The sequence below is a fragment of the Galleria mellonella genome, unplaced genomic scaffold (assembly GCF_026898425.1).
Source record: "Galleria mellonella isolate WM207_F2 unplaced genomic scaffold, CSIRO_AGI_GalMel_v1 utg172, whole genome shotgun sequence".
In the NCBI taxonomy this organism is placed as follows: Eukaryota; Metazoa; Arthropoda; class Insecta; order Lepidoptera; family Pyralidae; genus Galleria; species Galleria mellonella.
In genome coordinates, this window is record NW_026442015.1 from 5,885,502 (window position 1) to 5,912,117 (window position 26,616).

Below are 26,616 nucleotides of genomic sequence, written 5' to 3' on the forward strand. Positions count from 1 at the left end.
CGCGTCGCCACCGAGTTAAATTTCATAAAGTTACGTCATTAAGTAACGAGGAACGGATTAGTCCGTGACGATATCTTTTTAAGACGTGAACACACTGGGTGCAAATAAATAATTTATTCTTATTTATTTATTTATTTAACCCTTTATTGCACCGTAAATAAAAATATACAATGACAAGTGAATAATTCAAGTGAAATACAGTAACATAAATACAGATTGAAATATACACATAAAGGTACAAAAGGCGGTCTTATCGCTAGGGCAATCTTTCTTCTTTAACCAAAGGTTGTCTGTACAACCTTTGGTTAAAGGAGAACAGACAGAAAAGGGCAGGTGGCGCAAGAGTACACTCAGTACATTCACTTACATGTCTTACTTTTATGTTACCAGAGGGAAACTTTGTACAAAAATCATCTGAACCTCTGTTCTATTCGTATTTCTGCCGTTGTGTTACTCAAATGAACAAGAAATTATATGACATTAGAAACTATCAATTGAAGCTTTTATTGTACAGAAAATGATATATTATTTCATTATAAGTAATAGTACTACAATCGTTTGCTTGGGCACCTCTGTCCCATTTGTGTTTCTACCGTGAAGCAGTTTTGTTTGCATGGTTGTGTTTCAATTTGAATAGTGGGATATGGCAATGAAATTACAGGGTAGAGAGGCATAACTACTTAGTCCTTAGGAATGGCAACGCATGGGGGGTTTCATGGGCGAAACAGTGTACTTTGTTATGTCCACGGTACTGCTCATATCTATAGGCAAAAGTTAGTACTTTTTATCAGGTGCGCCGTCAGCTTGTTTGCCATCCTCAGTCCCATAAATAAAAGTATTTTAAAAGGAAGAGGGGAATCAATTAGTTTTAACTTCTTCTAGCTGTGTTATACGATTCCATTTTTAAATTGTAAACTGATTTATTACAATTCCTTTTTGCAATAGGCAACGCATGAAACAATATGGGACCAATACGAAAGTAACCTGTACAGTCTCCCTCTGGACTTATGAACTTTACAAGACAGTCTATGTACAGATTTAGAAATAACTTGTTTGTAGCTACTAGTATATTATAATCTTGCGTGTAGTGTGGTACTCGCTTATAAACGTCGATTTGTGAATTCCACAGATGCCGTTAGGAAATGCCACCCCTACAGCGAGCCCAGTGTGCCCCCAGCACGATCCACCCTGATAGTATTCACTCAGATCGCGTCTTCGGCGGCGACAGGACAGTTATCTGTCTATTTGTATATCCGGATCTACGGGAACCGAGGTCAGTTGTAAAAGTAATTGTTTAATTAAATTGTATAGTTGTTTTTAACCGATTTATAAAAAAGATATTATCAATTTTAGTGCAGTAATTTTTTTTTATACAAACTTAGAATGCCAAACAAGCTGACGGCCCACCTGATGTAAAGTGGTAACCGTCGCCTATAGACATGAGCAGTACCATGGATATAACAGAGTATACTCTTGCGCCCATGATACCCCCCATGCGTTGCCATTCCTGAGGACTCAGGTGTTATTCCTCTGTACCCAGTATCGTATGTTTATCTATAAATATCATTTTTTATTTATTTATTCAAACTTTATGGCTTCATTTTAGAGGATTTAATGCTATAGGCATTCTCTACTAGTCAATCTTTAAGATGTGCAGAGATACTAGATGGCGGTTTAAATAATAAAATAGTTTATATTTTAATATAATTACATACATACAAACAATCAAAAAATAAACATACATGTTAATATAGTATTTATGTATATACTTTGCCACCTCAGTGGTATAAAGAAAACTAAATTTAAAACATTTATAACTTAATCTATTTTAAATTTAGTTCATATTGATTCCTAACACTAAAATTTCGAGAAGGGATTGTTAGTAATGGGGAGGTAAGTCTTCATTGGTATCTATATACCCTATCAGGTCGACCTCCACGCGGTTCTCCCTGGAAACTATCGTGACTAATTTATTATTAAATTCGTCACGATGGGCGCTAACTAACCCACCTTTTTATCCTCATCTATCATACCTAATTGATGCCCCTCCAGCGTATACCGTTAGCGTAGGGTTACTATTCCATTAAAAAAACATAAGTTTAAGGAAATTGCGACTCAGAATTCTATCCCACTATCTGCGGTAATTCTGAACTAACTTCGGTAATTCTTTAAGCAATCGATATTGTTTACTCCTGTCCTGTACTTCGATTGCCCTCAAAAATACATTATCTTCTTCCTTAGGCTATGGTATTCACTCGTCCATCGACAATTCCGTATCCGACCGTATGGCGTCGCTTCACCGTCCAACGAGGAGCTACCGCCATTAACTTTCGCATCCAGGACCTGACCGAGGACATGTTCGAGCCAGCTGTGGCATTGCTGGTCAAGTACTTCACTAAAGATGAACCACCTTGCAAGTACATAGGTATTTATTTATTTATTAGTACAAATATGTGTACATGGCGGACTTAATGCTAAAAGCTTTATCTCCCAGTCAACCATAGGGAAGTGTCGGAATACTCGAATGCGGTACTACTAATTATTGATATACATACATACTAAAATTACATATATAAACGAATATAGGTATGTAAATAACTGAAGAAAGAAGTTAATATATTTTGAAAAATTAAAATGGATATTTGTGTTATGGTGTTACCGTTTTTTTTTTTTTTTTTGCAATTTAGAATGGCAAACATGCTGACGGTCCACCTGATGGAATTTGGTAATCTTCGCCTATAGACATGAGCATTTCTATAAGCCCCCATGCGTTGTCATTCCTGAGGACTAACGTGTTATTCCTCTGTACTCGTTTGTTTTTAAATTCTCGGGAATTTGGCTCTGGATATAAAGTCCTTCGTCTCACCAGGTTTTAAAACAAAACAATTTTTCAGGTATCCATAACCATCCGATCGCGATGGCTGAACTTGAGAAGCTATGGCGAACTACGATCAAAGACAAAATGTCTCTGGTCTGCGTGGAGGACAATGACTGTGCTGCTATCGTCGGGGTGAACGCCCTGACCGTGGTCTGCAAGGATGACAAGGATAAGCCGTTCAAGGTTATATATCTCGAAATCGCTTTTTTTTTAACACAGGAGGCAAACGAGAATGCCACTCACCTGATGATAAGTGACTACCGCCACCTATAATCAACCACAACACCAAAACAAAAAAAGGAATATGCTGATTACATTAACAATTCTTTTTTTTTTATTTTTTTTTTTATACAGCTTAGAATGGCAAACAAGCTGACGGACCACCTGATGGAAAGTGGTAACCGTCGCCTATAGACATGAGCAGTACCATGGACATAACAGAGTATACTGTTTCGCCCATGACACCCCCCATGCGTTGCCATTCCTGAGGACTCAGATGTTATTCCACTGTACCCTGTAAATTTACGCCATATCCCACCCTTTAAACCGAAACACAGCCATGCAAACATAACTGCTTCACGGTAGAAACACGAATGGGACAGAGGTACCCAAGCAATCGACTAGAATTAATTAGACTAAGTTTTATCGAGGGTTTTTTTTTAAGTTTTCTCCCAAAAAAAGACTGATTTCAGATGCCGTATGTTTCTCCCGATAATACGTAAGGACCTGTATGTGTCTCACTCATGTCATTGCCACCAAGGAACTCCTCTCGCATGGTTCTTTTGATTTCAACTTTCTCAAATAGCTCATTCTTTTTTAGATATATTATAGAAAATATAATTTTAGACAGAAGACAAAGTGTGGGCAGCTCTCTTCGGTGCTGTGGATCTGGTGACGCGTAGCGTGGACGTCTTCACCACTTACAATGTGGACAAATATCTGACCGCGTACGGCCTGGTCGTGGCGCCCGAGTGGAGGGGCTGCAACGTCGGTAAAGAGCTGTTGCAGGCCAGGTGAGTTTCTACATGGAATGACCACCTAATGCTGAGAGGTGAAGGGAATATTATTAATGGGTAATAGGTGTAATATGGTCCCATTGCTAGCATTATACCTCCACGTGATTCCCTCTGGAAAACATAATTGTTTTTTTCTGATGGGTGAAAATGGTATGGTAACCCCGCCTGCGCTAACGGGTTACGCTGGCGGAGCACCAGTGAAGGGTGATAGATGAGAATGAAAACAGGCCAGTTAGCCCATCATGATGAATTCATCAGGAATTAACCTTGATAGTTTCTAGGGAGAACCGCGAGGAGGTCGATCTGGTTGGGTATATTGCTAGCAATGGGATTCTCAGTCTCAATTACTAACAATCCATTTCCCCCAAACATAATTTGTGACGATGGGCCAACTGACCTACTTTCATTCTCACCTATCATCCCTCACTATTGTCTTGTTAGTGTAATACAAAAACGCGGGCGGGATCACCATTCGATTGTCAACTATTAAAAAAAAACAATAGCAAAATAATTTTGTTTAATTCCGCTACCATTAATACGTGTGTGGCTGCCAACACTCGAAGATTGACCACCACTATTACTATCGGAAGTTACATAAACATTCATATTAGCCATCGATCTCCGACTGCCATTCTGTACCCGCACGTTTTGCGATACGTGTTTCACCTCTAAACGAGGCATCGTCTTTTAAATTAAATAACCAGTGATATGGATTTCCACAAGATTTCATTCATTAAAAAGAAATCGTGTACTGGTCCACGGCGAAAACAGAGATCCGTCCGACCTGATACCCACACAGCGGATCGTATAAAACTCTATCACTAATAAATATAGTATTAAGTCCGCCTTTTGTACCAGACATTTTTTTGTAATGTGGTCAATAAAGCATAAATAAAATAAAAAAAAAAAATATAGAATAGATCGGAAAAATCTATCCCGCCTCTTTTCCGACGCGGGCAACATTCCCCGCATTCCATTACGATACCTCTCCGCTATTCACGACCCTGTCATGCCAACCGCAGGCGTTCCTTTATTTCCACGTAATTGAATACGCTTAGGTATTATTTGATGAGATCGAATTTTATATTTTCTTACTTACTAACGCGTTAAAATTTAAGACTTACAATTTTAGCGAAAAAAATTATATTGTATGAAATCATCTGCAAGTAGAGATTTTTTAAGCAGCTTAGAATGGAAAACAAGCTGTCACCCCACTTGATGGAAAGTGGTAACCGTCGCCTATAGACATGAGCAGTACCATGGACATAACAGAGTATGCTGTTTTGCCCGTGATGACTGAAATCACTGATCTTATAAAGCATCAACATCAGTCTGTAGCACAATTTTTCATAAATACGCTGCGCTTAGTAAAAAAGCACAATTTTTTTAACGTCACGAAAAACTCTTAATTATTTTTTTAATCTTATCAAATCTAACTTTGTTTCAAATTTAATTTCTCAATTCATAAACTTTTCATAAATAAGTAAACATTAAAAATTTTGTTTAGATTCAGAGATTCATCATCAATAAAAACTTTTTCTTCGCATGAAAAAAGGTAACCTATTAACTTGTCAAAAAACGTTGCCATAGTTTTCTTGTCATGGTGAAATTACTTCATAGTGCTTAATAGTTCCCATTATTTTTAATATTTTTTTAATTAATGTTTTGTGATATAGTTAAAAACTTTCGTTAAAAAAAATGGTTCACGTATTGCCAAGAAGAAAACAGAAAAAATGTATTTGCGATACAGAAGGATTGCTAAAGAAAATAATAGGATCACCAACGAGTTTACCATGTACAGAATTAAACTTAATTCGATTAAATTTATTCACAGAAAGAAATTCAGATGGAACTGGCTTTTTAATATTGAAAGGAAATGATTTGTATGATAGATACAATGCAAGAATTAACGATAGAGACATTAGAGCTATTTGTCTATTCATAAAACAGTCTTCAAGAAGAATTACCAAGTTAGATTTATGTTACAATGAAATTACTGACAAAGGATTTTTTAAATTGCTCAGAAATTTACTAATCAAAGGACGTTCTAGTATAATAAATTTGAACATTATGCATAATCGCATTACCGAGGAATCTTTGTTGAGTCTCGCTAACACAGCCTCTTTGATGAAATTAAAATATTTAAGACTTAATGGCAATGACTTTGGAGTGAATGGCGCCGAATATTTCGCCAGGTTTCTGAGAGATAACAAAAGCCTGGAATATTGTGATTTAGCTGAAACCAACATAACTTTGACTGGCCTCGCTCATGTTATTACAGCTCTCAGAATTGATCATGGAGCGAATACAACACTAAAAGTGTTGGATTTAAGTAGAGTCGTTCCTTTATACGATCGCTACGCTTATGAAACGAAGTGGCTTGCATATCACATAGAATATCTCTTGGAAAGGAACGATTCCATAATAGAACTGCATTTACAGAAGAACCAATTGATTTCACACGACGTAGAGTATTTTACGAGAGGATTGCGAAATAATAAGACATTATTATATCTAGATTTGGGGTATAATAAAATAGGCGATCATGGCATCGAATTACTAGCTAAATATTTGGCAGAATCACCGCAATTATTGTTGTTAAATGTAGCCGGTAACTCGATAAAAGACATAGGAGCCAGAGCATTGAGTTTGGGAATGCCATACTCGAAGATACGTGCTTTGGATATTTCACAAAACAACATAACCGATCGTGGTGTTCTTGATTTATTGAACACATTGAAGAAGCCTTATTACTTGAGGTTTCTAAATATTTGGGGGAATAAATTTGGCCATGTGGCGTGTGGGGTGATCCAAAGAATGCTTCTAAGTGGAGCGTTATTTCAGCACACGATTGACGTGCAAATTTACGAAGTCGATGATGTATTGTACGCGGCGTATTATCCAAATCCAGCGGACAGGAGTAAACATTTGTATTACAGCGAGTTGGATTACGGGTATGCGCTCCCAATTGAACATGTAAAAAGGAATGTCGTTGTTGAAAAAAGGAAAGTCAAAGTCGATTGCAAACACCGGCGTAAATTGGACAAGATGAACAGGGACAGATTTTGAAGTCTTTAAGATTTTGTTTACAGTTTGTTTTTTTTTTTTAATAAATGCTTAATATTTGAATATTTATTTATAACTGTTAGTGAAAATAAATTTTATAAGACTGATTTTCAATTTCCGTTACCTAATAAATAGAAAGAAACAATGCGAATATGATATGTACTGTATTTTTTTAATAAAATGATTAATTTAGAAATAGATGAAAATGCAAATAATTTTGCCCACGCTATCTATATATGATTCCTTTATCATTTCATATCACTATTATTTAAAAAAGTGAGGGTATACACTTTTTTTCAATGGATGATAATGGACTAGTAACCTCGCCTGCGCTAACGGTATACGTTAGCAAGGCACCAGTGAAGGATTATAGGTGAGAATGAAAAAGCAAGTCTATTAGCCCGTCATAACAAATACACTAGAAATTCAGCACGATGTTTTCCCGGGGGGGATTAAGTGGAAATCGACCTGATAAGGTATTGCTAGCAATAGGACTGGTAGTCCGCATTACTAACAATCTCTTTCCCCCTTTACCTTTACTGGTGTCCACCAGTGAGGGTATATGAATTGATAAAGTGAAGTTGAAATCGAATCAGTTGACCTATTGTGATCAATTTACCAGGGATTAACTACGATGGCTCGCAAAGGACCTCGTAAACGTAGTCCTGACATTGGTATTTATTAAACTCCTTATAAAAATTCATGCATAAACACTTACTTTTCAGGGTCCCACTGTGCAAAGCACTAGGTCTCAAGGTAACGGCCACGGTGTTCACAGCAGCAGCGTCTCAGACCGTGGCCAAGAAGGCGGGCTTTGTGGACCTGAGCGAGATCACATACGAAGAACTTGCGAAGAAAGGGATGGTATTCCCTGGCATCGAGGAGGATACAAAATCGTCCAAACTAATGGCGTTGCTGATTGAGTAGATTATGCAAATTTATATGTAATCACTAGCTTTTTCCTGCAGCTTCGCATGCCTGGAATATTATCTTCCGTTCTGGTCGGAATTCCAAGTAATTCCTTCTTTGTGCTTGTTCATATTGAAGTTATGTTTTGTGTAGGAATGCAGTTCTATGGATGACCAGGTTGGTCTAATTTTGTTAATAGATGATAATGGAATGGTAACCCCGCCTGTGCTAACGGTATATGCTGGCGGGGCACCAGTGAGGGATGATTAGTGAAGGTGAAAAGGCAGGTCAGTTAGCCCATCGTGACGAATTCAACGATAAATTAGTCACGATGGTTTCCAGGGGGAACCGCGTGTAGGTCGACCTGATAAGATATATTGATAGCGATGGGGACCATTACTAACAATCCCTTCCCCCCAGGTAAGTCATACCTACCTATAGTTAAGAAGTAAGAATGTAATGTTACCCCAACCTGCGCCATTAGTATAATCTGGCTGAATTCCTTAAGAATTAACGACTATCTTTCTGGGATGGGTTTTTTATACCTCATTCCTGACAATCCCTTTTTCCCCAACCTCCATATATGAGGTAGAAAATGAAACTTTTATATTTTAATGGATGATAATGCAATTGTAACCCCGCCTGCGCCGCCAGACTACGTACGGGTAAACACAGTCTAGGACGACCCTCCGCTAGATGGAGTTACGACGTGAAATGCGTTGCAGGGAGTCAGTGGATGCAAGTGGTTTAGGACCGTTCTTTATGGCAGTCTTTTTTTTATACAACTTAGAATGGCCAACAAGCTGACGGCCCACCTGATGGAAAGTGGTAACCGTCGCCTATAGAATGAGCAGTAGCATGGACATAACAGAGTATACTGTTTCGCCCATGATACCCCCATGCGTTGCCATTCCTGAGGACTCAGGTGTTATTCCTCTGTACCCTGTAAATTCACGCCATATCCCACCCTTCAAACCGAAACACAGCCATGCAAACACAGTTGCTTCACAGTTGAAACACGAATGGGACAGAGGTACCCAAGCAATCGACTTTTGTACAAAGTCTCCCTCTGGTGAAAGTCTATGGGGGAGGTTTATGTCCAGCAGTGGACGATGATGATGGCTGTTTAATGTTTTATTATTATTATTATAATTATTGCAATTGTGTTACTGTGATATTATTGTTATGTATAATTAAAAAAAAAATATTAATTATTAAGCTATAATTATTTTGTAATCAACTTTCTAGTTATATCTATGTATATAAGCACCTGTTGCATTAATATCTTATTGAATTTAATTCTTTGGAATTGGATATAATTTATGAATTTACATTTTATAAAGAAAGGTTCTTGAGTGGCGACCGCGTACGGGTAAACGTAGTGTAGGACGACCCCCCCACTAAATAGAGTAACGACGATGAAATGCATTTTTTTTATGGGTGAAAATGGTATGGTAACCCCGCCTGCGCTAACGGGATACGCTGGCGGAGCACCAGTGAAGGGTGATAGGTGAGAATGAAAACAGGCCAGATAGCCCATCATGATGAATTCATCAGGAATTAACCATGATAGTTTCCAGGGAGAACAGCATGGAGGTCGACCTGGTTGGGTATATTGCTAGCAATGGGATTCACAGTCTCCATTACTAACAATCCCTTTTCCCCCCACAAATACTTGGGTTAATATCATTTAGATGAATATTTTGCATTTCTTTTTTAGTCATAAGTACAACCAATACATGTTATACCACTATTTATTTTTAAAATTAAAAATAATATTGTAATATATTGCATTTATTCTATAAATGGTGTCTTAAAAATTGTATTGTACCTATTTATCTCGTTACAAACAATATTAAAATTATAAGAAAATTAAACATTTAAGAGTTTCTATCATTGTGCGGCTCGCCATCGACAGGGAGTTCACCCTCACACCTTACAGCCTAAATGGTACAACGTACGAACACTCAGGTTATGGAATGAGCTCCCTGCCGAGGTTTTCCCAAGAGACTACAGCATGGGGTTCTTCAAAAGGGGGGTAAAGAAGTTTCTTCAGGGTCGGCAACATGCGTGTAATACCTCTGGTATTGCAGGCGTTCATAGGCTACGGTAACCGCTTACCATCAGGTGGGCCGTACGCTTGTTTGCCACCTCAGTGGTATAAAAAAAAGTGTCCGGATTTTATTTCTCTTCTACTTTTTTTTTAAAGCATGGAACATACGAGCATAAAGCCAGTAGGGGACGATGGGGGAATTGCGGATGCTAAAAAGAAATAACGTACAAAATCTGTAGGCAATATTAGAATTAATCAATCTGACTTTATTCGCAATGAAATTTTAGTTTTACATTTACAAAATCAACATGAATTAGATCGAGATTAATAAATTATTATATTTTTTTTTTTTTATGAAAAACAAAACCTTGTCTGTCCGTAATTACCTATAGCCCTTGGAATAAATACGGACGAATGTTGGGTTTATTTATTTATTTAACACTTTATAGCACCAACATAACATGATTTGTTAAACAATTTTCAATACGTATAGTGTAGTACAAAAGGCGGTCTTATTGCTAATTTTTTTTTTTATTTTTACGCATTTTAATAGATTTTCTTTATTGTTTTTTTTGGTTTCCTTTTTTTTTTGTTATTTGTAATAACATATTATATAACAATACTGAAACTTGCGAAAGTGCCATTAATTTTTTTTTATATCTACTGGGTAAGTTCCAGCAGACATGAAACCATTTATAGCTTTGTCTATATTTATTGATCTATTAAAAGCTTTTGTGTAAAGACCTACTACATCACAAGTTGTAATTATAGCTCCCGAGTTGTTGTCCATTAAGAATTCACATTCCTTGTTATATGCATTTTTAGTAGCCCATAGAATGTTAAGTCCAAAGGCTGCATTTTATGCGATATGTGAGACAAAGTTAAAACTTGGATAAAATTCTTGCGACAAAACTCTTAAGCTTTCAGACTTACGTGACCCAGTACTAGTAAAATGGGATTATTCTTAGTGTGGATTATAATAAGTATTTATTATTTTAAATTACTTTAAAACGGAGAAGATTCTTAATTGGTCTGTATTTTTTATGTATCTCTACCAATTTAGACGACCTTTATGCGATTCATATAGTTTACTTACCCAATTCCATCGACTGGGAATAAAACGAGAGTAAACTCTATTAATTTTAAGTATATTTTTTTCAATAAATTTTAAATTATGATCGGACATGTCTTATTAAAAATAATTACAATTTTTTTATTACTGTCGTTGGCTCTATCAACGTCATCTACATAAAAAATAATGAAATATTTCAAAACTTGCTCAATTTGAAGTAAATAGTTCTTACTTACACTAATAGATGGAAATACTTTACAAGTACACTAAAGTTTTTAGCACTGGTAAGTTTAACTAAAATAGAAAAAAAATTATTTGGTACTTCACATAGTGAATGAATAAAAGAAATAGTCTTTTTAACTTCATTTTTAACTGTATAATAATTAAAGACGTCTTATTTAAGGGACAATCTAAAATTTATTTCGGCAACACTGTACGACTGTGGCGTTGCCCCCTCCTCCTCCTTCCCACACAGTTCTTCCTTTCCCCTCACCACATAAACCTGTCAAACGGTTGTTGACTCGGTTCTTTCTGTCGTTTGTTCTCTCTCTACAAATTGGATTATTTTATCGAATTAAATTTAAATAGTTACGAAATAACTATTTCTATATAAATATATTGTTGTTTTAGTGTTTATTTAGCTTCTGTGTTGTGGAAAAGGCTTAGAAAATATGGCTTTAAGTTAAAAAGTGCAAAAAGTGAATTTGATTAATCGTATGCTCGTTTTGTTGTTTAATACCGCATCCTGTTTACTAATTCCTTCTATGGGTTTTCCTCGATTTCCTGCGATTATAATCGAGTAATCACTGTTATTATATTTGCTTCCAATTATTCGGAGAAAAAAAAATAAAAAAAAATGTGTTCAGTGTTCGTGTTTCAAAATGTATGAAATACTTATTTAAATTTTTTGGTAATTGTATTGTGGATGCATGATTTAGACTTCTCGCATTGAATGAAGGTATGTTAATTTATTATATATCTTTTGCTGTATTTGAAACCCTTTATGGGGTAGTATCCTTTATGGAGCTACCCCCATTAAGGATACTGACCTGCATCAGTGGTCAATGGATACCTTTATTATCAAGTTTCAAATACTGTTATACTAGTGATCCACTCTGGGTCTGTGTGAACCCAATTGAAAAAAAAAAATAGTATTTTATATTAGCTTGAATAGGCAAATTTTTGATATCATGGTTTATTTATTATATATAAAATATAATAAATAAACCATGTAACCATATATAGTTATTTTTACTAAAATAATATATAGTGTATATTACAAATTAAATCTGTTTAAATTTTTTTAAGTTTATCCATTATAAATAAATATATGTAAAATAAAAATCCTATTTTAAAACTTTATTTTTTTATAATGCTAAATACTTACTATATTTTACATGTATATTTTTCTTTAACAATGTATATTAAGTACTTATATATAAAACCTATAAACAGTTATAGGATATAAAGAGGTATAATTTAATGACAAATGTGCACAGTTGATCACACATAGACTTTTCAATAACCATAATAACATAGTAACAATTAAATACAATATGTGTGTACTTAAAATGTATGTTAGCAGAGATTTAAAAATGTAACTGTTGTTTTTATTGTGGGTCTTCTCAGCAGATAATAACTTTTTTTTATACAACTTAGAATGGCAAACAAGCTGACGGCTCACCTGATGGAAAGTGGTAACCATCGCCTATAGACATGAGTAGTACCATGGACATAACAGAGTACACTGTTTCGCCCATGATACCCCCCATGCGTTGCCATTCCTGAGGACTCGGTTGTTATTCCTCTGTACCTTGTAAATTCATGTCATATCCCACCCTTCAAACCGAAACACAGCCATGCAAGCACAATTGCTTTACAGTTGAAATACGAATGGGACAGAGGTACCGAAGCAAATGACTTTTGTAAAAAGTCTCCCTCTAATTCCTGAACCCTGTAGTAGATTAAAAAAAAAAAGATATTGTAGTGCTTGTAAACTAGTCTACTTGAATAAAGATACAACTTATGTTCTGCAAGACTGATCTTTCTATGCAAGTTAATGGAACATAAAAGAAACAGGTATTATATAGAAGAGAATGGATAAAATTAATTCTCTTTTTATTTTTATTACTTATTTTCCCATATTCATAATGGAGTAATAAAATGCAATAAACCAAGTTATACCTTTTTATCTCTAAGATCTCATAAGTGGTGACTAAATGTTTTATTATTATTACTTGCTTTTACCTATGTCTTTGTCTGCGTGGGATATGTTCACTGACCTGAATGAAAAGTAGCCTATAACCTTCTCTGTGCCTTATGGTTTGTGTGTATAAAATAGTAATTGGTTAAGCTGTTAAAGTATTAACAAACAAACTTGCTTTCACATATAAAATACATACATACATACATATCTGTCATGCCTGATGCATCGAAGCATTTGTTATTCCATTGTTTCTGCCTACCCTAATGGGAGACATTTAAAATATTATAGCAATAATAATAATAATTATTATTAATAATTTTTAATTCGGACTTTTTTGGTCCATTAAATATTTATTAGTAACAATATTCTTAAAATTAATGTTAGTAAATTTACATACACAATACACACACACATAATATATTAAATAATATACAGATAATCACCGCTGCACAATTCCATTGGAAATTGTGCAGCAGTGATTAACGTATACATAGTCCAGCCTGCGTGCTATCATACTCAGGATGCTGTTGGCGCTGGCACATACTGTGCACACCAGAGATGCACACCTTTTTCGCATTGTGGCATAAAAACAAATATAGCCTGTAACAGTATAAAAACTTAAAATAAAACTATATACCAAGCTGCTTGGCTGTCAGCATGTTTTAATTAAGTATAGTGTCAATCATAGGCAGCAGTTTCACTCTTAAAACATCACCAAAGCTAAACAGTGATTGCTGACCCACCTGACAAGCGTGGCAACTACTGGCAAAAGCCCACCAAGGGGGAGGCTTATGTTAAGCAGTGGACAGTTATAGATAGCATTAAATACGCCTTGCACAAATACATGTCATCATCATTATCATATCACCCTTAATATCCACTGATGAACACAAGCCTCCCCCTTGGGGGTTTTGCCAGTAGTTGCCATGCTTGGCAGGCGGATTGGCAACCGAAGTTAGGCTTTAAAGTTGTTTTAAGAGGGACAATGCTGCCCATCCCTCGCCCTATCTTAGTCGTCTATTACAACTCCCATGAGAAAGGAAGCGGTGGCCTATTCTATGCCGGGACCATATGTCCAATTTATTAGTACACATTACTACATTTTACCAGAGGGAGACTTTAGACAAAAGTCGATTGCTTGGGTACCTCTGTCCCATTCGTGCTTCAACCGTGAAGCAGTTGTGTTTTGCATGGCTGTGTTTCGATTTGAAGGGTGGGATATGGCGTGAATTTACTGGCTACAAAGGAATAACATCTGAGTCCTTAGGAATGGCAACGCGTGGGGGGTATCATGGGCGAAACAGTATACTCTGTTATATCCATGGTACTGCTCATGTCTATAGGCGACGGTTACCACTTTCCATCAGATGGGCCGTCAGCTTGTTTGCCATTCTAAGTTGTATAAAAAAAAATGAACTACTTAATTAAGTAGTTATTAATTAATAAATGAATAAATAAATACATAATGATATGATGATCTTTTAATTATATATTTTCGTATGGTGTACTCTTATAGACCTGTGCCCAATAAGGGGCACTTAATGGGCTGTTACCATAATACTTCTGGTATTGCAGGCGTTCATAGGCTACGGTAACCGCTTACCATCAGGTGGGCCGTATGCTTGTTTGACACCTCAGTGGTATAAAAACCATAAGCTAATTAGAACTTATTTGCCTTTTTCAAATAGAAAATGTAAAGAAAGTTGCTAAATTGTGGAGCAAATGCAAAACTGTATGCTTGCTAATTCATTTTGCGAATTTATTAAGTTCACTGGAACATTATACTTGTAATTCGCGATTCAGTATAATTCTTGGCGCTAATTATGGACTAATTGCTTTCGAACTAACACCTCATGTTCAATAGCGTTTGTTTAATGGGTGAAAATTGAAATGGTGTCATTATATCTAAAGCTTAAACTGTGGTTTAAATTAACAATGAGTGTGTATGTGCCTTTTTTTTTAAGGGGTGATAAAGCAATAGTAACCCCGCCTGCGCTAATGGTATACGCTGGCGGGGCCCCAGTGATAGATAATGATGAAAATAGGTCAGTTAGCCCATCGTGAAGAATTCCACGAGAAGTAACCACGATGGTTTTCAGGGAAAACCACGTGGGGATCGACCTAATTAGAAACATTGGGGCTGCTAGACCCCATCGTTAACAACCCCTTTCCCCCTATGTACTTGTTATTGCCTGCGTCTTTACACGTTTGTTGTCGTATATCTCCTATGACTTGATTTTTTTTAAATCCTCTCTTAATGAATACATGCTTAATTTTTTTAATGGATGATAAAGGAATAGTAACCACGCCTGCGCTGACGATATACGCTAACGGAGCACCAGTGAGAGGCTTTGCCAGAGGGAGACTGTGTACAAAAATCGTTTGCTTGAGCACCTCTCTCCCATTCGTATTTCTACCGTGAAGCAGTTGTGTTTGCATGGCTGTTTTTCGGTTTGAAGGGTAGGATATGGCAGTGAATTTACAGGGTACAGAGAAATAGGAAACACTTAAGTCTTCAGGAATGGTCACATGGGGGGTATCGTGGGCGACACAGTATGAACCTCTGTTATGTCCATGGTACTTGTTTGTAAAATATGCTGGTTCTTGTTATGTATATATTATTATTTATTAATTATATTATTTATATAGCAGTATTTCCGAACCGATACGACAACATAACCTTCAAGAAAAGAGCATATTCCTTTTTAAAAGGCCGGCAGCACACCTGCAATGCCGTAGGTGTTGTGGGTGACCATGGGCGGCGGTAGTCACTTACTATCAGGTGAGCCGCAAGCTCGTTTGCCCCGTGTTGTAAAAAAAAAAAAATATTAGTTGTAAAATAAAATTACCGTCTGTTGACTTGAATGTATGTATATTTTTGTTCTTTTTCAATTGTTTATAAATATTCTTTTTTATAAAAAACTACAATTGTCAATATATAAAAAGGTTAATTTTGAACCGTACTGCTCATGTCTATAGGCGACGGTTACCACTTTCCATCAGGTGGGCCGTCAGCTTGTATGTCATTCCAAGTTGCATAAAAAACAGTGAGGGATGATAGGTAAGAATGAAAAAGCAGGTCAGTTAGCCTATCGTGATGAATTTACTTGCAATGGAACACGATAGTTTCAAGGGGGAACCGCGAGGAGATCAACCTGGCAGGGTGTATTGTTAACGATGGCGCTACAAATCACCATATTTTTTTTATGTTATAAGGTAGCAAACAAACAACATACTCACTTTCACATGTATAATATCAATAAGAAGGGAGAGAAGGGATTGTTAATAATGGTGATTAGGGGGAAAGGGATTGTTAGTAATGGAGACTGAGGATCCCATTGCTAGCATTGTACTCAACCAAATCGACCTCCTTGCGGTTCCCCCTGGAAACTATTATGGTTAATTCCTGATGAATTCATCATGATGGGCTAACTGGCCAGTTTTCATTCTCATCTATCACCCTTCACTTGTACTCCGCCAGCGTATCCCGTTAGCGCAGGCGGGATTACCATACCATTTTAACCCATCAAATAACCTTATAGCGCCTTAATGGCTTAATCAATTGCTATGAATTTTTGTATATTTGTAGTATGTGGGATGGAGAAGGATACATAGGCTACTATTAATCCTGGCCACACGGACGAAGTCGCGGCTAAAAGCTACTTATAAAATAACCTACGTTCCAATTTTCAGTTTTCTAGAGTCGGTAGTTTTGGCTGTGTCTTGATTTAATAGTCAATCAGGAGTAACGATTTTATAAGTACATAGCTTGGTTAGTGTAATATATACTGATTAAATATAAGTTTGAATTAAATTAATTAAAATGTAATAATTTCAACCGACTTCTAATTAAAGATTGTCACAAAAAAAACAGACTTAATTGATGGTAAAACCAGTTATTTCAATTTAAAAATCAAACTGTTGAACCGATTTTGATAACATTTCTATGAGATCATCCTGAACGTGTATATTTTTGGTTAAAAAAAGAACTGTCTAAATCGATTTATAAATGATGGAGTTCTGAAGCGACAACCATAAAAAAAAATACAACTAAATTTTAAAACTGTTCCTTTTTTAAAATCTGTAGAATAGCTTTGTTTTCCAAATAAATTGTGAACAGACCAAGAGGGTTGGTCTTAATATAGATTTTAACAGATGTATGTCAGTAGGGACGTTTACATTGGTCGGCGTTCTCACAGGGGCAGCCTGGTCAAACAATAAGTCTTTCTTTTTTTAGCCGACTTAATGTAAATAGGACTCTATTTTCCGCGCTTAGCCTCTCATTTGGGCCGTTGTGCGTGTGATTTAGCCGACTTAGAAAAAGATTGTTTCCTACAAAAAAAAACGACTTCAATTATAGTTAAATGATTTATTCTAATTTAAAATGCACACTAAAGAACCGATTTCTATAAAGTTTCTATGCGACCAATCTGTAAATACATCTTTTCAGAAAAGGAATTTTCTAAACTGCTAACGAGTTATGAGGTGACAATCGTAAAAATATACAATCGAATTGAAAATCTCCTTTTTAAAATCGGTTGAAAATAAATATGCTCAACTTTTTTGTTCCCAATGCTAATTATGAAACAATTTTAATGATTCTTTTTTAAAGAAATCGTTTTCTTTCTTTGATAGATAGATACTTTTTCTTGTTTCCTCAAAAAGATTACTGTAGTAAACTTATTATAGATAATATAGTTAGTATTATTATAGTTAATAATGGCGTTTATTGGGCACATTGCTTGCAATTTACCTTGTCAGGTCGACTTCCACGTGGTTCCTCCTAGAAACTTATCCTGGTTAATTCCTGGTGGATTCGTCACTATAGACCAACTTCACTCACTCTCACCTATCATCGCTCAGTTTCCCTGTCAGCGTATATCAACAACTAATACAATTTAGTTTACCAATTCATTTTCATTGCGTAACCCGGAATGGATTTGGCCTATTCCGAAAATGGGCGAAGCCGCATCAATCGACTAGTCTAATTATAAAATTATAAACAAAACTCAGACCAACCGGAGCCTATTCTGCAAATAAAACGACGCATTATATCCTCAACGATTGTCTCTTTCTCACATTCGTGCCGCAAGCATCTCGTCTCTATCTGACATGTGACGCAATACGGTTAACTACTTTCTTTAATCTATCCGGCCAGTAATTGGCCCCAATTGGTATTTGTGGCAGATATACCCTTTGTTTGGTTGTATGCAATTGTTCACGCACATAGCTTTAAATAGATGATTCCATACGCTTTAATTATGGCCGTAGCTAGGGGGTGAGGGGGGCATAGAATGGCAATGTCATACTTTAACACTTTGCTGACCGGTAACGAGTTAACTCGTCTTTTCACATCCAAACGTTGCTGACCGGTGGCGAGTAAACTCGTGATTGCACCAGCGTGTAGGTACGTCCTCCTACCACGACAGGCAACACCCTTTGGACTACAAAACAATTACTTTGCTTTGTATTTAGGTTTTTATCACAATTTTAGTTAATTCCAAAGATTTCAACCATGACGGAATTCCCGGTCAGCAAAATGTTAAGAGGCCTAATGCCCTAATGCCAAAGGCCCCTGCTAAGACAGGCACAAGTTGATGGTTTTATAGTCCGGGATGATAGACAAATATGAAATCAGGTAATTTTTTTTAATGAGGGAAAATGTCATGGTAACCCCGCCTGCGCTATTGGTACAGTGGCGGGTACCACTGAGAGGTGATAGGTGAGGATGAAAAGGCAGGTAAGTTAGTGACGAATTCAATGATAAATTAATTACGATAGTTACCAGGGGGAACCGTGTGGAGGTCGACCTGATAGGGTATATTTATAGCAATGAGGACTAACTTCCCCATAATCAGGTAATTTGGCCCACCGTGACGAATACATGAGGGGTATAATGGATGTTACAGTCTATTCTGGAACGTCCGTGGTGGTACATGTGTCGCAACTAGATCTGGGTAATATGGACACCGATCCGATATCTATATATTGGGTTTCCTCTGGACACTGATGGAAGAAAAAAGGTCATCGATCATTTCGATATCGCCCATATTGGTCAAGTATCTTTTATCGAATTTTTTTTTTATACCACTGAGGCGGCAAACAAGCATCCGCCCCACTGATGGTAAGTGGTTACCGTAGCCTATGAACACCTGCAATACCAAAGGTATTACGCGTGCGTTGCCGACCCTGAAGAAAAGAAGAAGCATGGGGTTCTTCGAAAGGGTACCCCCCTTTTGAAGAACCCCATGCTGTAGTCTCTAGGACATGAGGATAAACTCTCTGTCGATGGTGAACCGTACCATGATAGAAAGTGGCCATGGGCATCATATTGAACATTACTTCTGAGCACAATCTGTTGTACAAGCGGTAGAACACGCAGAGTGAGGCAAAATCTCTCCTAAGACAAGGGTTCGATACCGCTTGTGAGCCTGGGATCATCGACAATTCTCATAGCTCGTCGTTGCAACGAGTCGAAAGGTTCGAGCTGGTATTTAGGTGCTCCGGCCCATAAGTGACAGCAATACTCCATGTGGGGCCGGATTTGCGATTTGTAGTATGTTAAAAGTCTGTTATCTAATATTATTTTTTGGATAACGGAGTTTTAAAATTATCGTTATTGGACCAATATCGATATTGCTATATATTAACGACCCTTTATGGCAACCATTACCACTTTCTATGAAATCGTATAAAAAAACCTACTACAAGCGCCTATTTCAAATTGCTCATTATAGAACACAAATAACATAATAAAATGCAAGCAAAACCCCGTGCTGATACGATACGTCAAAAGTTTCACATGTCACGTACAACGCGCTTTCCACTTTCGTGCTACCTGCGGCGAAGCACGCCGCGGCACTCGGCTTGTATGCGTGCCCGGTGTGACTGTAACAAGTTTCTATGTTTATTTATTAGTTTAAAATCTAGATTTCCCGACAAATTTCCCCATTACTTTTTACCCGACTACGGCGAAGTAAAAAGGAGGGATATGATTTTGACTAGTATGTGTGTACGTTTATTTGTTCCTGTATAACTTTAAATTACGTATTATAATTTGAACAATGCGTCCGCTGATTGTAGGGTCTGTGACGTCACATTAAATTGAATATTACGCCCTCTAAAGGATATTATTAAAAAATATATTATAATTATAAGGATATTATTAAGGATTAAAAAATTTATGACGCAGTGTTAAAGTCAATTGACTTCAAAAAGAAGGAAGTCCTAAATTCGGTTTTATTTTTTAATGTCAATAAAAAAAATATTACCAAATAACTCTGTCAGTTCTAAAATGATTTGAAAAAAAAATTTTTTTTTTGTCTGAAAGAATATACTTACAGATTGGTCCAATAAAAATTTTATCAAAATCGGTTCAGTAATTTAGTCTTTAGATCAAAATTAAAATCGGTTTGTTTGTGGGACACAATCTTTCATTATACCTACCTCCGCTACCATTACCTTCTGGTAGTAATATTGGTGGTCAATCTTCGAGTGTTGGCAGTCACACACATACTAACGGTAGCGGTATTAAACAAAATATCTAAGTCTAATGAAATAACCACTAATTTATATTTCAAATTCGAAACACCTATATTCAAATAGACTTGTTTACTTTTAAATCATTTTTTTTTTAATCTACTGCAGGGTTCAGGAAGTTGTTATCTGTTGAGAAGAGCCCGCAAGAAACTCTTTTAAATCTCTGCTAACATTATGTGTACCTATTTATTTAAATGTACTATGTCTAAAATTGTATGGTCGTTAAAAGCCCGCGCATGATCGACTAACACAATGCACGCTTGTCATTCAAGTAATCGTTTATAGTGTAATAGGCTTTGATCAATAAGTGTTTTTTAATAACAGTTTTAAATTTATTAAACGGTAGAGCCAAAATATCCTTCGGTATCTTATTATAACATTTAATGCCCATTCTGCATTCATTCAGCTGTGTACATAATGTGATTGGATTATAACCTAGCCGAATCACAAATGTAATTATTTCTTAAGTTTTTTATGGTTGTAATCTGTTTTATGTGCCAATAAAATAAAATAAAAAAATAAAATAAATAAAAATTACCATACAAGACCTAGTAACTTTTTCTAAACAATATTTCAGAACAGCAAGCTTGTATTTGTATCTAGTGTTAAGATTATATTTGTCTACCTGTGCAAAGCCGGGGCGGATCGCTAGTCATTTATAAAAAAAACCCTGAACACTTAAAAAAACTGATTAAAACAAATCACTTCCACATTCACACACACAATGTTACAACACACTGTTGTAGGTGATCATGGGTGGCGGTAGTCACTTACCATCAGGTGAGACACATGCTCGTTTACCCCTTGTGTTGTAAAAAAAATCATTCTTTATATATTTACTGTTTTCGTAAGTAACACTGTGATACAAGTTCATCAGAGGGAGACTGTACAAAAGTCGTTTCCTTAGGCACCTCTGTCCCATTCGTGTTTCTACCGTGAAGCAGTTGTGTTTGTATAGCTGTGTTTCGGTTTGAAAGGTGGGATATGGCAGTGAATTTACAGGATACAGAGGAATAACACCTGAGTCCTCAGGAATGGCAACGCATGGGGGGTATCGTGGGCGAAACAGTATACTCTGTTATGTCCATGTTACTGCTCGTGTCTATAGGCGACGGTTACCACTTTCCATCAGGTGGGCCGTCAGCTTGTTTGCCATTCTAAGTTGCATAAAAACAATTATTTGCGATGAGGCATCTTCAACGGAGATTGACAACTCCATGTTACTTTCCATGAAGCAAACAATAGGTGCAGTGTCAATGGGTGGACGTGGAGGCAATGTACAATGTGCACATGTCTAATTAGTGACCCGGACAGTCCTACAGATGCGAGCCACATTTATATTCAGAGTGTACCTTCACCTCGCTCCCAAATAGGGTTAGGGCTTCACGTCTGCCCACGGTACGGATTGGAAATTCAGTAAACGTCTTTTGTATGGTTATTTATTTATTTATTCTTTACTGCAAAATAAACAAAAATTTACAAACATAACGATACGATTGTATAAGTACAAATAGAGCAATCTTTTCAAGACAAGTTTAATGTTTTATAATTAAAAAAAATGGCATACATATACATACACATACATATATACATACACACATCATATCTATCAATCAAACAAAATTATATAACCGCATATATGGTACCCAATGCTAAAACATATTAATAATTATAGAAAGAAAACAAACTATCATAAAATAAATAATTATATAAATACATAAATAAAGAATGCCAATTTTTAAATGAAGAAAAATCAGATAGAGAAAAGACTTGTCGTTTGAAAGAATAATTATAAGCTAGAAACAGTGAAGGAATTGTGATAATAATAATAATAAACGTTCTTTATTGCACCAGGGTTAAAAAGAATATTATGTAACAAAGAGATAGAGATGTATAGCAAGGAGATATTTATACAGAAGTCGTGCATATCAATATACTGGATAAAATCTGGTCAAGGATAGGGAGTAGGAGGGATTGAGCTAGGGAAATTTTAGTGGCTGTTATCGCTTAAAAGCGAACATCTTCTTACCTCCAAGATAGAGTGGAATCAAAGTAAATACCAAGATTCTTGACAGATTCACTAAAAGGGACACAAACACCATTACATATATATATATATATATATATATATATATATATATATATATATATATATATATATATATATATATATATATATATATATATATATATATATATATATACGTCCATACAGGTAATTGTATCAATTACGTATATGTTAAGAGAGCTGAGGACTCCAAGCAGGACATCAAAATCGACAGTATTAAAAGCATTACTGAAGTCCAATAATGTTAGCACAGTAAGTTGCCGATTTTCCATACCAAATCAGTTATATGTTTTTCTGTTGTTATCTTATAACTCAATTGCCAATGAATTAATCGTTCAAGTTGTAAACAATGAAATAGGTCGATGGGTTAGCTTTTTTGGTATGGGGACGATGGAATCTTTCCAACATTGAGGGAAAGAACCAGAAGAAATGGAAAAATTTTATCTCAAAGGAATGATCAGGATATAGCTCCGATAGCATTAGAGGTAATGGATAATGTAGCTCTCTTAACATCACAGTCGGTAAATCGATTTTGGATAAAGAAGAAAGATAATTTATAGTATTAGTTTTGACAAAATGACTGTTGATCATGTCAAGATCAAGATCATTAGTTTGTATTTCGAGATTTGCCAACTCCCATTGAATTAAGAAATTTCCAAAAGCTTGGTCTTCATTTTCAACGGACTGATGAATATGCCGCCGTGCATCTCTACACATCATGTTGCAATGATTCCTCACACGATGATATCTATCCCGTTTTCTTGAATTGGCAGGGTCATTTTTATAAATGCCTTGGCTCGGTTCTTTTTTTCTCGAAGCTGGCGAATATTTAAGCCAAGGAGCAGGAAGATGTGACTCGACGAACTGGTGCATGAACATCATAAAGTTGTATGAGAAGAGAATTAAAAATTTCAACTTTGTACAAATAGAGAGTTTAATGTCAAATGGCATTCTCTACCAGCTAACCGTTAGGTAAAAACAGAAAGCATACGAATGGCAGTGGTAGTGAAAAAGATGTAGGCATAATTATAGTAACATAATAATAATAATAAACTCTTTCACTTTTATATATTGGTTTCTCAATTCAGTTATATGTTTTTCTGTTGTTATCTTATAACTCCGTCAGTTGTAAACCGATTGCGGGAATTCTTCTTTTATCTCAAAGGATATACTTACAAGTTGATCCCATAGAAATTTTATCAAAATCGGATCACAAATGAAGTCGGTTTTTTTTTTTTTTAAACAATGGTTTTTAGTTTAACTTTGTCTCTGTTTAACTTTCACTTTTATAATATTGGTAGAATGTCTATTACAATGCCTAAAAATGCGGCCTCAGTAAATGGAGCTTAACAGTTAGTCATAATTCTTATCATAAAATACTAAGGAAACGATATTTTTACATTTTTAATATTTGTAAACGGTATGTATTAATGTAATTTTAAGATCGACTTTGTCTTTTGTTCCGCCCGAAATTTCGGAAACATTTCATGGTGGATCGTCACAATCTGAAGCCATGTTTTTACCCAACTATTGAAGAAGGCATAAATGGCGTAGAGGTCTTCAAGTAATTCTGTGGATGAGAAATAAGAGAGGCTGAAAACCAGCGCTGTGCAGCTGTTCACATTGCGCTGGGACACTCACAGCATCAGCTGAGCCGGTTCGTTTTGCCTAGTAGGGGACACTTTGTGTATATGTTATTTATATTTTATATTGTAATTGTAATTGTATGGCAATAAATGTTTCTATTCTATTCTATTCTAAAAATAAGACGAATTCAGCAATAATTAAAAAAAAAAACCATTGTTAATCTGGAACATTGGAAATCGAATCTGAGACCTCATTTACGCATAGCAACTGTCAACAAGTCGTCATATCTGTGTTAAAGTAGCTAAAACCGCCTAAACCACATTGCGGTTGAATACAAATGTAAACGTGAAGGACATTCGAACACACACGATATCGTACACCCAGCTCGCTAGCCGCACACGCGGCCTGAGTCACCGCATGAAGCCATATGGGACTGGATGTCCTTACAGTACCCTTAACTAATATAAACCCGAAAGCGAGTTTATTCGTTTGTTACGCTTTTACAGCTAAAGCGATGAATTAATTATGATGAGTTAAAATTACTATATTCCCACATTACTCTATCCACATATATTATATACTAGCGGCCCGTCCCGGCTTCGCACGGGTGGACATTTTTATATTTTAAAAAGTGACCTGATAACTATCAGGGGGTGATTAGTGATCGATACTGATGCCAAAAATGCAATCAGTAAAATTTTTGTCTGTCTGTCTGTATGTATAGAAACAAAAACTACTCGACGGATATTAACGAAACTTGGTACAATTATTCTTCATACTCCTGGGCAGGTTATATTATACTTTTCATCACGCTACGATCAATAGGAGCAGAGCAGCGAAGGAAAATGTGTCTGTTACATCAAAACCACTGAACCGTGAGGTAGGACATAGGCTACTTATTTTACGAAAAACAACGGAAACGCGAACAAAGTCGCGGGCGACAGCTAGTAAATAAATAAAATAAATATGCAGTATTTGCAGTGTATATAGAATATCAACGAGACATCTCGTCGTTTATCGATGCGTTCATAGTTGAAATTGCTTTTTTGGCGAATCAATATTGTTCTTATGTGAAATAGAAGAATCGAGGCCCAGCTACCGGGCAGTGTGAGGTCATAAAGAGAGAAACGATGAGGTCACAGGGCGTGTACCGTAGAGGGTTGTTATTACTCACCGTGACGCAAGCTTTCCAACTAATCGTACTGTCAGTCGATTACGTGAAATAACAGCCCAATCAAGTTATTGCATGGACTTCAAAATATAACAATGAAAGCATAACAAGTGCGGGTACAATTCACGTTGCGAATTCTGTAGGTTTTTTATGCAACTTAGAATGGCAAATAAAGTAACGGCCCACCTGATGGAAAGTGGTAACCGTTGGGAAACAATGTCTTGTTACACAGACAAACATAAGAGGATTAAGTTAGGAGTGGCGCCATGGAGGGCACGGTATATACTGTGTTGTCCATAGCGCTGTCCATGACTAGACAACCTGTCTGCCTACGGTGGTAAGCACAAACTACTTTCCATCAGAGGGGCAGACAGATCGTTTACCATTACCAGCACGGTATACAATAAATTAAGATTTCCTTCACAAAACGTGACAGCGTCTTCAATAGTGATAGAATTAATAGAACCAACACGAGTATCTACCAAATATCAATTATCAGATCGCAAAAGGAATAATAAAAGTTACCAGAGGAAGACTTTGTACAAAAGTCTATTGCTACCTACCTATGGGTACCTCTGTCCCATTCTTGTTTCTACCGTGAAGCAGTTGTGTTTGCATGGCTGTGTTTCGGTTTGAAGGGTGGGATATGGCGGGAATTTACAGGGTACAGAAGAATGGACCTGAGGAAATGAAATGAAATTAAATTAAATGAAATTTATTTGCTCAGAGGACTCAGGAATGGCAACGCATGAGAGGTATCATGGGCGAAACAGTATACTCTGTTATGTCCATGGTACTGCTCATGTCTATTACACACATTTAATTACACACTATTACAGTACCATGGACATAACAGAGTATACTGTTTCGCCCATGATACTCCTCATGCGTTGCCATTCCTGAGGACTCAGGTGTTATTCCTCTGTACCCTGTAAATTCACGCCAAATTACTGTTACGATTTTTAACTATTTAACGTCGGATAAGAAGAATCAATTCTAAAAATTGCTCATACTAACTATAATATTAATGTGCCACTCGATTCCATCTTCA

General features: G+C 36.2%; 3 protein-coding genes across 3 annotated transcripts in view; all 3 read left to right on the forward strand.

The window, feature by feature from the left end:
* The first annotated feature begins 1,163 nt into the window (after positions 1-1,163).
* On the forward strand, positions 1,164-9,639 carry LOC113514555 (uncharacterized). Its single transcript, XM_026898646.3, has 5 exons — positions 1,164-1,273; positions 2,242-2,425; positions 2,895-3,061; positions 3,725-3,891; positions 7,686-9,639. Exons 2-5 carry the CDS (start codon positions 2,245-2,247, stop codon positions 7,885-7,887), a joined length of 717 nt encoding a protein of 238 aa, XP_026754447.2. The 5' UTR covers positions 1,164-1,273; positions 2,242-2,244; the 3' UTR covers positions 7,888-9,639.
* On the forward strand, positions 5,507-7,165 carry LOC116412814 (leucine-rich repeat-containing protein 34). The gene has a single exon (XM_031908133.2). It carries the CDS (start codon positions 5,593-5,595, stop codon positions 6,961-6,963), a length of 1,371 nt encoding a protein of 456 aa, XP_031763993.2. The 5' UTR covers positions 5,507-5,592; the 3' UTR covers positions 6,964-7,165.
* Positions 9,640-11,485: 1,846 nt separating the features above from the next.
* Positions 11,486-26,616, forward strand: part of LOC113516398 (GTPase-activating protein CdGAPr) — a 94,691-nt gene continuing 79,560 nt past the window's right edge. Inside the window, exon 1 of the mRNA XM_052893043.1 lies at positions 11,486-11,952. Coding sequence (XP_052749003.1) covers positions 11,947-11,952 — 6 coding nt within the window. The 5' untranslated portion in view covers positions 11,486-11,946. The remainder of the gene's footprint in view (positions 11,953-26,616) is intronic.